Source organism: Photinus pyralis, unplaced genomic scaffold (genome assembly GCF_008802855.1).
Source record: "Photinus pyralis isolate 1611_PpyrPB1 unplaced genomic scaffold, Ppyr1.3 Ppyr1.4_LG10, whole genome shotgun sequence".
Taxonomy (NCBI): Eukaryota; Metazoa; Arthropoda; class Insecta; order Coleoptera; family Lampyridae; genus Photinus; species Photinus pyralis.
The window spans coordinates 19,348,158-19,362,933 of record NW_022170250.1 but is presented as its reverse complement, the minus strand read 5'-3'; the positions used below and the strand labels follow the sequence as shown (position 1 = coordinate 19,362,933).

The window sequence follows — 14,776 nt, the reverse complement described above, 5'->3', positions numbered from 1 at the left end:
CGCCCTGTTTCCTAGGGCACCGTTATCTACCCTGTACATTTTTATAATTTTAGAGACCCATGTTAGATTTTAACAACTTTTAATCCCCCAAAAGCCCTCAAAATGTTCTGGTATTTTTGTAAGGAATTTTTAGTAGCATTTTTAAACTGTACAATTAGATGCTTTTAAAACTTATTTAAGACTCTAACATCCTTGGCTTTTAAAGAGAGGAGAAAGCCTTCAAAAAGCCTTTGGAATCTTCTGGAAGGCTTTTGGGAACTCCTGGAATTGTGTCGACTACTAAGGCTCTTGGGAAGAACGAAATATCTTAAATGCCAAACCTTCCTAAAGGTTTTCAATCAAAAGAGCCCCTTTGAAAGCCTGAACAAGACCCTAAAAGGCTTATCTTGGATACTCTTGAAGGTTCTGATGAAGGTTAAGGTTTCAACAGTCTTGAAGACTTTTGAAACACTTTCAAGGGCTTTTGAATACTCCTGAAAATCTTTAAATGCCATGGGGAGGTTCTTTGGGAAAGTTGAGGTTCCTGAAAAGTTCATTGAAACTCATGGAGATTCTTGCGCCCCTTTGAAATCACCTGAAGGACATCTAAAATCTGAATAATACGAAAACAAAGGAACAAAATCGCTACTTATAGATCAATTTCGGTATAAAAACGTTCAAATGTTGTTTTTCATTTTTTCTTCGGCTTTGGTCGCACTGCAACCCGGTGTCAGGTGTTGAGTTAGATCAAAAATCTTTATTAAAATATTACAGCCAAAAATACTCATTAATTAATATAGTTCCTAATTAACTCCCTCACTTTGGCAACGTCTTCAGAGTCGGTCTTGGACGACCACGTTTCCGTCTTCGAATCGTCGTCGTACTTCCTCAGGACGGTTGACGTGCATTTATCGCAGTCGAATTCGATGTGCGTCAGACCGCAAGGGTCGATGTCGAGCCTTGTCAAGGCCTGCAACTTGCCAGGCAGCTTCGCGACGGATCCGTAAACGAAACTGACCGATGTGAACCAGACGGTGGCCGCCGGCACGTTGCCAAAGCTGACGTTGAGGGTCGCGAGCTTGGGGGTCGCGAGGAAGGTCTCCGGTTCGATGGTCTCGATTCGGTTATGGGACAGGTCCAGCTGGTTTATTCCCCTGAAGGCGATCAGTGACGTCGGGTTCAGGGCGACGATGAGATTGTGCGCCAAGTTTAGGGTTAGGACGCTGCACAAGTTGTCGTAGCTGTTGCTGGGAACTTGTCGCAGTTTGTTGTTGGATAGGTCCAGGTGCTGCAAATTGAAGACGGTGTCGAATGTCCGCGTGTCGACGGTTTCGATGAGGTTGTCGCGCAGGTTTAGCTTAGTCAGCGCTTTGGTGCAGCGGAATGCGCACGACGGGAGGTGAGTGAGTCTGTTTTGGCTCAAGTCGAGATCGGTGACGGAATACAAACCGGAACACCAATCTTCATCTAAGGTTTCGATGTTCATGTTGGTCAGGTGTAAAGTGGTTACCCCCGAGAAGCCTCTGAAGGTATCGAGTTCGAGTTTGGGGGTGCTATTGCGATTGCAGGTGAAAAACTCGACCTTGCCCAAGTTGTGGAAGACTTCGGGGCCGAAGATGGAAATTTCGTTGTTTTCCAATAGCAAGACCTTGAGCTTGCGAATGGCATCGAAGGTGTAGCTGTGGATTTCTTGAAGCTTGTTGTTGTTGACGCTGAGGTGGTCCAAGCGTGGTAAACCGATGAAGCTGTCCTTTTCTAAACTTTCGAGGTAGTTGCCGTCCAGGTTGAGGGTGACGAGAGAGTTTAGTCTCTTGAAGGAGGCCGGGGTGAGCTCCTTTATCGCGTTGTTGCTGATGTTGAGATGGAGAAGCATGTTCACGTAGGAGAAGGCTTCGTCGTTCCAGCCCCTAAGCTTATTAAAGCTCAGGTTGAGATCGACTAAGAACGGAAGCCCGTAAAACACCTTTGTTGGTAGGTTTTTGATGTCGTTATGCGCCAGGGTCAGGGTCTCAATGTCGGGAACGTCCGTGAATAAACTAACTGGCAATTCCTCAATCTGATTTCTGCTCAAATCCAACTCTTTTAAATTAGGCATTCCTTTCAACATACCTGGTTGCAATTGAAGTTTGCTGTTGGTGATGGAAAGCTTCTTCAGGTTACTTTTGTTCTTAAAGAATCCACGCTCAATGCAGTTGAGTGCGGTACATTTAGAGATGTAGAGAGTTTGCAAATCATCCAGTCCATCAAGTAAACCCTCACTCAACGTCTCCAAATTGCTAACCAAGTACAGTTGCCTAACCTTTTTAAATGATTTCAGCCTCAAGAGCTTATTACCGACTACATCTTGGGACTGCACGATTAAGTTCTCGATTTCTTCACCACCCGCCGGGTATCCAACCGAAATTCTTCCTTCCACATTTTCCAGCACGGATTCTAAACTCTCCTTGGCAGAAATGGCGATTCTACGAATGTTTTCCACGCCCAACAAAGGATTGTAGATGTACCAAAACTCCATATTGTCGCTAAAAACTGAACTTCACCGCTGGAGAAAAAGTGACCCGAGCACCAGTTCCCCACAACTTAAATATCAGAAGTTTTGACTTGCTAATCAACCCCCTCCCACTATCGCCAAAGCTGTTTTTACTGCTATCAACGTTAATTAGCCGCTTTTTTTGCTCGAATCCAATTTTAGCACCGCATTACTTAATCCGTTGCGTAACTAATCGGCAATTCGTGTTTGTATATAACAAAATCAGGTTTCTTCATCTTCATCGTGCTGGCTGATGCAAATGCTCGTTTTTGTTACGGTCGAAATTCTTCCCAAGGTTGAAGGTCGCTTTCCCATAGCAGCACGAGACAACGTTTGTGCTAAAATTATCCGCTATTCCTATCGTTACTTCCATAATAGGCACACGCACAAAATACTGGTGCGAGTGAAGATATGGCACCCTTTTCTTCAATTAACGCAAATGAAGAAGAAATCCAAGGTTAGATAGTTGGAGATGATAATGTGCCTTTCTTCCCATGCGTCTTCCTTACTTTTACTTTAATAATGATGGCTCTGCGCTTGCGTCACACACATGTTTTTTTGCGTTTCCCCCCAAGGTACAGAATACCCCCAGCCAAGCGTCAGAAGATTTTTACAGGTGTACGGAGAAGAACCATTCCTTTTTTCCTGGGAAGTATTTCATACCCCGAGATCCACTGGTGATACGTTCAGCCCTAAGGACTCTTGCAATCGTTTGGCATAAAGAACAATAAATTTTGCTTTCCTGGCGAAGATTCCGTACTCCACAGACTCTTGGTGTTACGTGCTGGATGGTCCCTTTCCAAAAATTGTACTGTGAGTGGTATGGGCGCAGGACACTGTACGTTTTGGGGAAGAATGTCGAACCGGGGGCAAACGTCCGAAGATTTTGATGGTAGGTAGAACAAAAATGGATCTCTTCCTTTTCTTGGGGGGTATTCTATACCCCTCAGACCCTACGGTGTTACATTATCCTTGAAACCCTTTATTCCCAAGCACTCTCGAAATAATTGTTCCTAAAGGACATCGAATCCTAATTTCTTCACGAAGATGTCATAATCCACCGACTCCTGGTGTTACATACAGGATGCCCTCTTTCCAAAAATTGTACTGTGAGTGGTATGGGCGTAGGGCACTATACGTTTTGGGGAAGAATGTCGAACCGGGGGGTCTGGGGGGTATGGGATACCCCCCAGCCAAACATCCGAATATTTCGATAGGTGTAGGGGGGACAAAAATGGATATCTTCCTTTTCCTGGAGAGTATTCCATATCCCCCAGACCCCCAGGTGTTACATTATCCTTGAAACCGTTTATTCCTCAAGACTCTCGTAATAATTGTGCTTCAAAGACATCGAATCTTAATTTCCTCACGAAGATGTCATAATCCACGGACTCCTGGTGTTACGTACTGGATGATACCTTTCCAGAAAATTGTACTGTGAATGGTATGGGCGCAAGGAACTATACATTTTGGGGGAAAATGTCGAACCGGGGGGTCTGGGGGGTATGGAATACCCCCCAGCCAAACGTCCGAATATTTTGATAGGTGTAGGGGAAACAAAAATGGATATCTTCCTTTTCCTGGAGAGTATTCCATATCCCCCAGACCCCCAGGTGTTACATTATCCTTGAAACCGTTTTATTCCTCAAGACTCTCGTAATAATTGTGCTTCAAAACATCGAATCTTAATTTCCTCACGAAGATGATATATCCACGGACTCCTGGTGTTACGTACTGGGATGATACCTTTCCAAAAAATTGTACTGTGAATGGTATGGGCGCAACGAACTATGCATTTTGGGGAAAAATGTCGAACCGGGGGGTCTGGGGGTATGTAATACCCCCCAGCCAAACGTCCGAATATTTTGATAGTGTAGGGGAAACAAAAATGGATCTCTTCCTTTTCGTGGGGGTTATTCCATACCCCCCAGACCCCCCGGTGTTACATTATCCTTGAACCGTTTATTCCTAAGGATCTCGTAATAATTGTGCTTCAAAGACATCGAATCTTAATTTCCTCACGAAGATGTCATAATCCACGGACTCCTGGTGTTACGTACTGGATGATACCTTTCCAGAAAATTGTACTGTGAATGGTATGGGCGCAAGGAACTATACATTTTGGGGGAAAATGTCGAACCGGGGGTCTGGGGGGTATGGAATACCCCCCAGCCAAACGTCCGAATATTTTGATAGGTGTAGGGGAAACAAAAATGGATCTCTTCCTTTTCGTGGGGGTTATTCCATACCCCCCAGACCCCCCGGTGTTACATTATCCTTGAAACCCTTTATTCCTAAGGATTCTCGTAATAATTGTTCCTCAATGACATCGAATCTTAACTTCCTCACGAAGATGTCGTAATCCACCGACTCCTGGTGTTACGTATTGGATGATCCCTTTCCAAAAATTAAACTGTGAATGGTATGGGCGCAGGGAACTATACGTTTTGGGGAAGAATGTCGAACCGGTGGGTCTGGGGGGTATGGAATACCCCCCAGCCAAACGTCCGAATATTTCGATAGGTGTAGGGAGAACAAAAATGGATCTCTTCCTTTTCGTGGGGGTTATTCCATACCCCCCAGACCCCCCGGTGTTACATTATCCTTGAAACCCTTTATTCCCAAGCACTCTCGAAATAATTGTTCCTAAAGGACATCGAATCTTAATTTCCTCACGAAGATGTCATAATCCACCGACTCCTGGTGTTACGTACTGGATGCCCTCTTTCCAAAAATTGTACTGCGTGGTATGGGCGAAGGGCACCATACGCTTTGGGGAAGAATGTCGAACCGGGGGGTCTGGGGGGTATGGAATACCACTTCCACTGTTCTCTATGTATGCCTTTCATCTTTTTTCTTCTTTTTTACGCATACTATTTTCTGGATATTGAGTGGTCCCTGTTGACGATGCAGAATCAAAAACTGTAATGGAAGGCGAGCAGGTACATACTCAAATCAATAATAGACACAGAAATAAATGTAGTCTTGTTTCTCTTTAAATAAAAGAGCATATACACATGCACAATTATGTTTGTTTATGACGAGGTCAACAGTTTTGAGGCAAGTAAATAGAGTTTCGAACTATGAACTATTTGATTAATGCAGTTACAGAACGTGAACAATTTAATGGAATCCATGAACGAATTTCGCCACCAATTAATCAAACGATTTACTCTTATTTTACAAAAAAAAGGTCAGCTTAATCAGCGACTATCGGATGATTGCGGAACCAACCGTGAATCATTTAGTGTTTTCCTTATAAATATTTTTGTTATTTGTTATCGTTGTTCTTGTCGATTCCGAGTAATGAACCAGCTGCAACAGCCGCGGGGATGATTTACCAATATTGATGTGTTTGCACGTACACGAAACAAAGGAAGTGAGTGTGCAGAGGCGGAGCAGCTATTAATTGCAAAATCATGCTATAAACTATTCCCCATTAAAGTAAAACATTTTCTACTAATGAATAATGGCTTTGAAAAATTCCAGAAAGCATCCATGACGGAAACATTGTATTCTGTTCTGAACTTCATTTTATATCATGCTCCGCGTCCCATTTTTAATACGAATGGGGACGTTTAAGACCATGTCTCGCTTCCTAAATGTGCTCAATTGCTTTTGCAAGAACTTAAAACTTTTAAAGACCCTTCTTAGAAACACGAAAGGGTTCAGAAGAAAGGCTCGCAAACCTCCTTGAGAGCCCTTTAAAGCGTTTGAGGATATTTGTAGTTCTTCAACGCTCGCAATGATTACCTCGAAGCAACGTAGAAGGGCATGTAAACTTTCTTCAGTAAATATTACAAAAACGTATTTATGACATTTAATGATTTTTACATTAAGATAGCATTGTCCCCACGGGAACCGTAGCTGTGTAATAATTTTTGACGGCACAATTCGGTAATCTTAATTTACATCGAAATGATCTTTTCAAAAAGTACTTTTTATATTTGTTTCCCAGACAGTTGCCAAGAGGCACGACCCGATACATAAATTTACATTTTTTCTCACAATCAACATTGTTTGAGAATGCCGGACGAACAACGTCAGATTTTTAAATTAATTCAACTAAGGAGCGCATTGAATTTGCTTCTGCACAAATTTATCATAAAAAAATGACTGCGTCTTCCACAAAACAAATAGGGCTGACTGCCTGTAATTTAGCGTAAACAAATGTACACGCTCTTTCACCGTCGCGAAAACTAGTAGCAACAGTCGTTGATTCGTTGTATCTAAGGGAACGCTGCATCTGAATTTCCTTACCAACAACAGCACACGTGCGTTAATTATATTTCGCCTGATAAAACTTCTTATCGCAAAGGACCAGATGTAACCTTTTATAAAGTACACAAACTTGACCAGATGTGTCTACATTAAAGCGCCCTATGTAAATTGAAGAATTTACAAAAGTGATAAAATTAACACTAAAAGTTACGCATCTAACAAATTTCTAAGACGAAAAACAAACACTGAGATACAAATTCAAGTAAAATAAACCAACTTTCTAATTATTCATAAATAACACAACGGATTTGCACTTAAAAAATTGAAATAGTCTCATATACAGGGTGCCCCGTCATTATTTTTGTTGTTTATACCCAAATAACGTCCACATGACGTTTACAGAACAGTAGATAGGACTCGAGGGAGGAGTAATGGTGTTTTAAAGCAGGGATGGCAGGAGAATAAATTTGTAAAGATAGTATGTGGGAAATGCAGGTGGGAAGCAGACCTAAGAAGAAGACGCACCGAGTCACGGGGTAGTGGGGAGTGCAAATATGGCATCAAGGGCACACCCACGCACTTGCGCATGCGCAAAGTGCCCGAAAGCTTCCTTTTGTCTAAGAATATACGTACCAAAAAATGTAAAAAGGAAGCTGAAGGTGTGCAGTTGGTAGGGAGGTTTGATACAGGGGGTTAAACAAGTAACGATAGACTAAAGTCAGACTGATGGGAGGGAGACATGAAGAATATGAAAAAAGCAGCGGAAATTGAGGGTATTAGGGATGCATTATCAACGTGGAGGAGGCGTGTGGGGGATGTAGTTTCGTGTCTTCTCCATTGATCTGCTTCACGCGTTTTGATCACATCTTCTGCACACCTCATTCACGTTGTCTTCACGCTTCCTACATCTTTCTTTTGCCCCCCCCCTCCCTTCCCTTCTAACCGCTCTCTTTAACTTTGGACCAATAGCAGAAAAAGAAAAATTTGATCCTATTCTCATGATTTCCCTGAACACGTCGAACGAGCGAGTACGAAAAGTTGCATAACGTACCTCTTCAAATTTCAACTTATTTATTTATTCACATTGACAATGAATTAGTCCCAATCTATTTCACAGAGCGCACTACCTCCAATATTATGTAACCCTTATGACGTTGGATTCGCCTTAATCGCAATTATTGATATTGAAATTTAGTTTAGGTAAACACTTTAAGGACTTCTTCTGAACAGTTCTTGTAAATTATTAATAATTGAACGGGTCATACGGCTACTTACTCAAGTTCGTTCTATTTCCCTCAACCATGAAGTGAAGAAAGAGTCAGCTTCTACCAGTGACAGTGACAGATGAAAGGAGGCAGGTCTATTTTTATTAATATATGCTTGCGGTTTGTTTTTGTTGTTAACTCATTTGTTTATACACAAATTACTCCAAAGGTCGAATTTTTTACGTTTATACCTGCCTAATAAACCGCACTGTTTTTATTTGCGTTTATTTGCTAACAAACAAACAAATTTAGTGGAATTGACACGTCAAACATTTGCGAAGCAAATTAAAGTAACAGTTTACAATTTAAATTATATGCAATAAGCTGGTACGGATCATTGTTTACTCATAAGATCGATTAGCATATGAGTTAACACCAATTATATAAGATTATTACAAAAATAGTTATGTTACGAAACAAAAACCCATTGACAGGTGTCCTAGCCCCTCGTTCGAGACCGAAAAACTATGTAGGTGAATTCGGGGGAATCTAACATATTCCATACCCCCTAGATCCCTAATGGTACGTTTTCTCCCAGAATATTTGCCAACCCTGGCCCTTTTCATGATAATTTGTAGAGACCAGAGGATCGAAAAATTCGATGACCTTATCTACACCATTATGAAAAGAGTACTGCTGTCTGTAAAGTTATTGCAAGAGAAGGTACTACCGGGAGGTATGGTGGAGTATGGAATACCACCTAGGAACCCTCCACCGACAGTAACTCCTCAAGCTCTTCGCGCCACCTTCTCCTCCAAAAAAAGTCTCGTGATAATTTTTAATCGTGGTTCATCAAATCTCTCTTTTCCCGGGGGGGGGGGGGGGGGTATTCTATACCAATGTAATGTAGGTTACTGTACCTAATTTCATCGGATTAATACCGGAAAGTGCCACAGTAGACGAACGGTGACCAATTTCCTTCCGAATAATAATAATAATAATAATAACCGAATTCGGGTTACGCTCCAATCGTTCTTTAATTATTCCGACCCACACGTTCCAAAAATGCGGCTATCGAGTTTATCTCAAAGGTCGCCAAATTGTACGATTAGCTGGGTGCCAACTGTCGCTGGGGGGCCTCATTCTAATCTACAAATTTGTAACCCGCGGTTATCAAAAAAACCTTGGCGGATCAACGCTTCTAACGGGGTTATCACATCGTTATAGGCCGCAAAGGGTATCAATTTGAAGCGACTAATTTATTTCGAGAATTCGAGAAGAGTTACACAATGTAAGCGTGGCAACACACTGGAATTTAAAAAGATACACAGCACTTATCTCACAAAACATTTTTCATGTAGGAGAATACGAAGCACTAAGAATATCCCCAGGTCTGGCAAAAATCTTCAGAGAATCTCTAAGACACCTCTAAAAAATCTTGGAAGAAATTTCAAATCTTCGCAAAAGGTCGCAAAAGATCCGCAACGTATTGTCTAGTACGCCTAGGATTTCCAAAAAACCTTCTAGCAACCTTCCTAGGGGTCTTCTCCAGCATTTCCCATAAAACTTTTTTCACAATAGAATATCCCTTAAAGTTTCCTGAAGTATCTTTAAAGAACGATCTGTCTAAGAACCTCTTAAGGTCCAAAGGATTAATCAAGGATCTACCCATAAATTAGCATGACAAAAATTGTTCAAGGACCAGCCAATTAAGACTTTGTCAAAGAACTAATGAATGATCAAAAGATCCCCTGAAAAATCCTTAAAAGTTCCTCAACGCTCTTTCGAAAATTACTCAAGAATCAGCCACGTAGCCTTAGAAAGTATTCCAAAAATCTGCAATAAATCTTGGGATTGTTCAGGAATCGCCCAAAGTATTCTCCGTGAAACCCATAAAAATGTTTCAGGAACTATTCTGAAATGACCCGAGCCCATTATAAGAATTTCTTAGACATGTCTCAATAATATCTCTAAAAGAATCCCCAAAGAATTTCTCACAATGGCCTTAACGCCTTGCCAGTAAGATCCCAAAAATTTCTCAAGAATCGCCTAAGAACCAAAAAAAGATTTCTAGAGAACCATTTCATGATTTTCTAGGAACGTCCCAAGAAGGTATGGAATACCCCCCACTATACGAAAGTTCGATTGCCATTTTCAGAACACTATCGTAGGAGTACAGAAGTTAATAGGGAATAGGTCTTTGCTGGGGGTATTGCATTGCTGGGGGTATTCCATACCCCCCAGGCCCCCGGTGCTACGTTTTCTGCAGTTCGGAGCAAGAGATCTTATAGTCCTTCTCCAAAAACTGTCAACCGAGTCCCGAAGACTAATGATTTGTAGAAATAGTCATACCGGGGGGTCTATACCCCCCAGCACACGATACTTTCATTACCATTTTCAGAACACTATCGTAGGAGTGCAGAAGTTAATAGGGAATAGGTCTTTGCTGGGGGTATTGCATTGCTGGTGGTATTCCATACCCCCCAGGCCCCCGGTGCTACGTTTTCTGCAGTTCGGAGCAAGTGATCTTATAGTCCTTCTCCAAAAACTGTCAACCGAGTCCCGAAGACTAATGATTTGTAGAAATAGTCATACCGGGGGGTCTATCCCCCCCAGCACACGATACTTTCATTACCATTTTCAGAACACTATCGTAGGAGTGCAGAAGTTAATAGGGAATAGGTCTTTGCTGGGGGTATTGCATTGCTGGTGGTATTCCATACCCCCCAGGCCCCCGGTGCTACGTTTTCTGCAGTTCGGAGCAAGTGATCTTATAGTCCTTCTCCAAAAACTGTCAACCGAGTCCCGAAGACTAAATGATTTGTAGAAATAGTCTTACCGGGGGGTCTGGGGGGGATGGAATACCCCCCAGCACACGATAGTTTCATTACCATTTTCAGAACACTATCGTAGGAGTACAGAAGTTAATAGGGAATAGGTTTTTGCTGGGGGTATTCCATACCCCCCAGGCCCCCGGTGCTACGTTTTCTGCAGTTCGGAGCAAGTAATCTTATAGTCCTTCTCCAAAAACTGTCAACCGAGTCCCGAAGACTAAATGATTTGTAGAAATAGTCTTACCGGGGGGTCTGGGGGGTATGGAATACCCCCCAGCACACGATAGTTTCATTACCATTTTCAGAACACTATCGTAGGAGTACAGAAGTTAATAGGGCATAGGTTTTTGCTGGGTGTATTGCATTGCTGGGGTATTCCATACCCAGGCCCGGTGCTACGTTCTCTGGAGCCAAAAATCTGATAATTCATTCCCCCAACCTGTCCACACCTTGCCGCCCGGTCCGAAGAATAATTGATTGTAAAAATAGCCTTACCGGGGGTATGGACCTCCCAACACACGATGGCTTGATTGCCCATTTTTCAGAACACTATCGTAGGAGTACAGAAGTTGAGAGCAAAGTCTTTGTTGGGTGTTTTTCGTCGCTGGGGGCTATCCTGATATTCATCATCAACTGTCTAGTCGAGTCCTGAAGGCCATCGTAAGTGGTACAAAAGTTTGGCAGGGAATGTCTTTGTTGTGCAGACCCCCGCCTGGTGCTACGCAAAAAGAAGACCAGATGAAGTTCCCAAGACTATCAGCGAGTCCGGCTGATCTACACTTCTTCTCTCTCCATCGAAAAACACTTTAGCAAAGATTCTTTTGTCTTAAACTTCTGCTTGCCCTTACTGGTGTTTCTATAAAAATTACAATGTAACTAACGTGTACAAGGGGGGAGGGGGGATTCTGTACCCCGATCTTCTCCGGATAGGTCTCCAGAAATGAGTAAGGCTTTGATATTCCAAAGATCTTTAAACCAAGCCATAATCTTTTAAAAAATTCCTTACAATTTCTAAAGAAGTGCCCAGGTTTCTTGACAATCACTCAAATCTCACAAGGCGAACCCTCATAGTGGTTTGGAATCTACCACGTTTTTTTCCGAGAAGCTCAAACGAATTTCCTTCCTCAAAATTTGCCAACGATCACTCAAAAATGTCCATAATCTTTCAATTATCTTTAAGTACAATTACTGACTTCTCGATGCAAAATTTCATCAGAACTGAAGATTGTCTGATTGAGAAAAGTGCGTAGCTAACGACCGATGTTCTCCAAGCCAATCATTTTGACTGTGCTGTAATTGAGCTTGCCAAATTGTTGTTGATCCACTGAGTAATTTCGAAATTAGATTTCACCACTTCTCCAGAAGTGTGTAGTCTCTTCTCTTTTTGGCTGTGTTTTTCTTACAGTTTACGTAAACATGTTTTCGGTAGGGGGTCATTTCCAAGCGAGTGCCCTCGACAACAGCATTAACATTCAATTGCAAAATTATGTACTCATCTGCCGAAACAATAAATAATAATAATCTAAAAGGTTTTGCAAAACATAAACATGTTTTCGTAGCGTGGCTGCTATTTGATGCTATCTCGATTGGGTACCTGTCTCAACTGGATGACGTTGATTGGGTGAATTGCGCATCGTCGCAAACTATTCAAAATACTCCAAAAAACAGCCGCATAATTTTGGTTAATTATTTCCTCACTGAGTATGGAGAAAACCTTGACCGTGCAACGATAAAATGATCAACAAACAAATCGCTGAAATTACGACATTGTGTTTTGGGAACAGATGAGCAAAACAACGATGAACGATTAGAGAGGTGACACACTCCGCTTCCTTATCTCAGTTGTAATAAATAAATGCAAATTTTGGATTGTTCTTACTTCCAAAATGCGCAGCTGTGAAAAGTATCCTCCCCGGGTAAGGTCAGAAACAAACTGTCGAGCCTTTCGAGTTTGCTTTCAGATAGACTTAAAAATTTGTATGAGAAGTGATCCCTCCCCTTGGATAGGGGAAACACGTTTGGCTCATATTTGATCTAATTCCGCTGGGGCCTTCTGTCCTTGGTTGAATCCCGAGAATAGGAATATTCTTAAGAAATCTTAGGAATATTTTTGAAAGAGTTTTGGAAAATTCCGGTTTCTGAGCGATTCTGCCCTCGATTTTTGCGTTACATGCTCGAAGGAAAGTATTTGGAAACGCTTAAGGGTAGGAGGACTGTTGGAGATTTTAACAAAAATTTCTAGAAATTATTTAAGAACGCTACAGAGAATATTCTTGGAAGTTTTAAGAGGTCAATTTAAAACCCTTCCAAAATGTTTGAAGAATTCTGAGGGATTATTAAGAAATTTTGTGTAGATTCTTAAGTGGTCATTAAAATGTTCTAGAGAGAAGATGCTCGAGTCCTTTTAAGAGATACTTGAGAAATCCTTGGAGAACAATTAAATATCTTTGAGAGGTTCCTTTGGAAATTCCATGTGATAAAAGTGTGATAAGAAACAGAAAAATGCTTAAAGGGGTATTGGGAGACTCCTGCTGGGTTCCGTGTTTGATTCTTGGGAAATTCTGAGAAATTCCTCAGATTTACGAATAATCCTAGATATAAAGTCTTGGAAGATTTTTATGTGCAACGTACAGATTCCTTGAAAAGTTTTTGGAAAATACGTGGTTGGTTCTTCAGGCTCCCTTAGAAGATTCTTAAACGATTCTAGAAAATCCTATACAAATCTTGAGGGATGTGTAGGGTTGAATTCTGTTTTCTGGGAAGATTTCAAAGAGTACCTTTGGTAAATATTAATGACAGAGAATGAATGGAAGTGTTCAAAAGATGAAAGGGAGGAGGAGTGGCCAGTATTGAGGGAGAATTGTTATTGGAATTAACAGAAGAGAGAAGGTAGAGGATATTAAACGAAAATATGGGTAGTACACATACATGGGAGGAAGAGGGAGGTCGGTAATTGATTATATACTAGTAAACGAAAAAATACGCGAAGAAATAGAATAGTAAGGATTAGGGAATGCAATACCGGGATTTTTGCGGGATTAATCCCGCACATAAATGGAGCGGGATCCCGCGGGATTTGCGGGACTGAGGAATTTGTCGACCAAGTGGACGACTCTGTATACTTTGTTAATGAAACGCACAACGGAGAAGTTATTTTTTATATAATTGTTTAACTTTTTTTGTTAAAAATTTACTATGATTTTTGAGGCACTTTAGAAGTTCCCCTTTTTGTGCTTTACAGGTGAGGTTTTTTTGAGTTCTAAGTTAGAGAAGTTATTTTTTATATAATTGTTTAACTTTTTTTGTTAAAAATTTACTATGATTTTTGAGGCACTTTAGAAGTTCCCCTTTTTGTGCTTTACAAGTGAGGTTTTTTTGAGTTCTAAGCCGAAGGTACTTTTTTGTTAAATATTGTGATAATTAGCGACTTATTTTAATGCAGAAGTTAACCGCACAGAATTGCTTAATTGCCAATTTATTTAAAGTTTTGCGGGATCCCGCAAATACCGGGATCCGGATCGATCTGAAAGAATTTTGTTTTCGGGGCTCAAAAAAAGGCAGTGTATAACCTTCCTTTTTTACCAAAAATTGACTGCACCCAAATTTCTCGGGAAAACACTTTTTCTTATTAATTTTGGTGCGTAGAATCCAAAACAATTCGTACTTTTTCGATCAGACTTCTCAATCAAAAGTTATAAACTAGAAACCAATTTCGAAAGAAAATTCAAAGGGCTGTAACTTTTGAACTAGTAGCCCAATCCTGGAACTGTTTGAAATTATGGATTCTACAGGCCACATTCTATAAGAAAATTTTTTTCCGGGTCGATCTGAGACAATTTCTTTTTTCGGGGCTCAAAAAAAGACAGTGTATAACCTTCCTTTTTTACCAAAAATCGACTACACCAAAATTTCTCGGGAAAACACTTTTTCTTATTAATTTTGGTGCGTAGAATCCAAAACAATTCGTACTTTTTCGATCAGACTTCTCAATCAAAAGTTATAGACTA

General features: G+C 41.1%; 1 protein-coding gene across 1 annotated transcript; it reads right to left on the bottom strand.

Moving 5' to 3' along the window:
- Window positions 1-716: 716 nt before the first annotated feature.
- On the bottom strand, window positions 717-2,543 carry LOC116161309 (insulin-like growth factor-binding protein complex acid labile subunit). The gene has a single exon (XM_031474623.1). The coding sequence runs from the start codon at window positions 2,492-2,494 to the stop codon at window positions 767-769; it is 1,728 nt and encodes a 575-aa protein (XP_031330483.1). The 5' UTR covers window positions 2,495-2,543; the 3' UTR covers window positions 717-766.
- Between the last annotated feature and the right edge of the window lie 12,233 nt (window positions 2,544-14,776).

Excerpts from the sequence above, each read along its gene's own strand:
- LOC116161309 (XM_031474623.1), bottom strand. The coding sequence starts at position 2,494 with ATGGAGTTTTGGTACATCTACAATCCTTTGTTGGGCGTGGAAAACATT.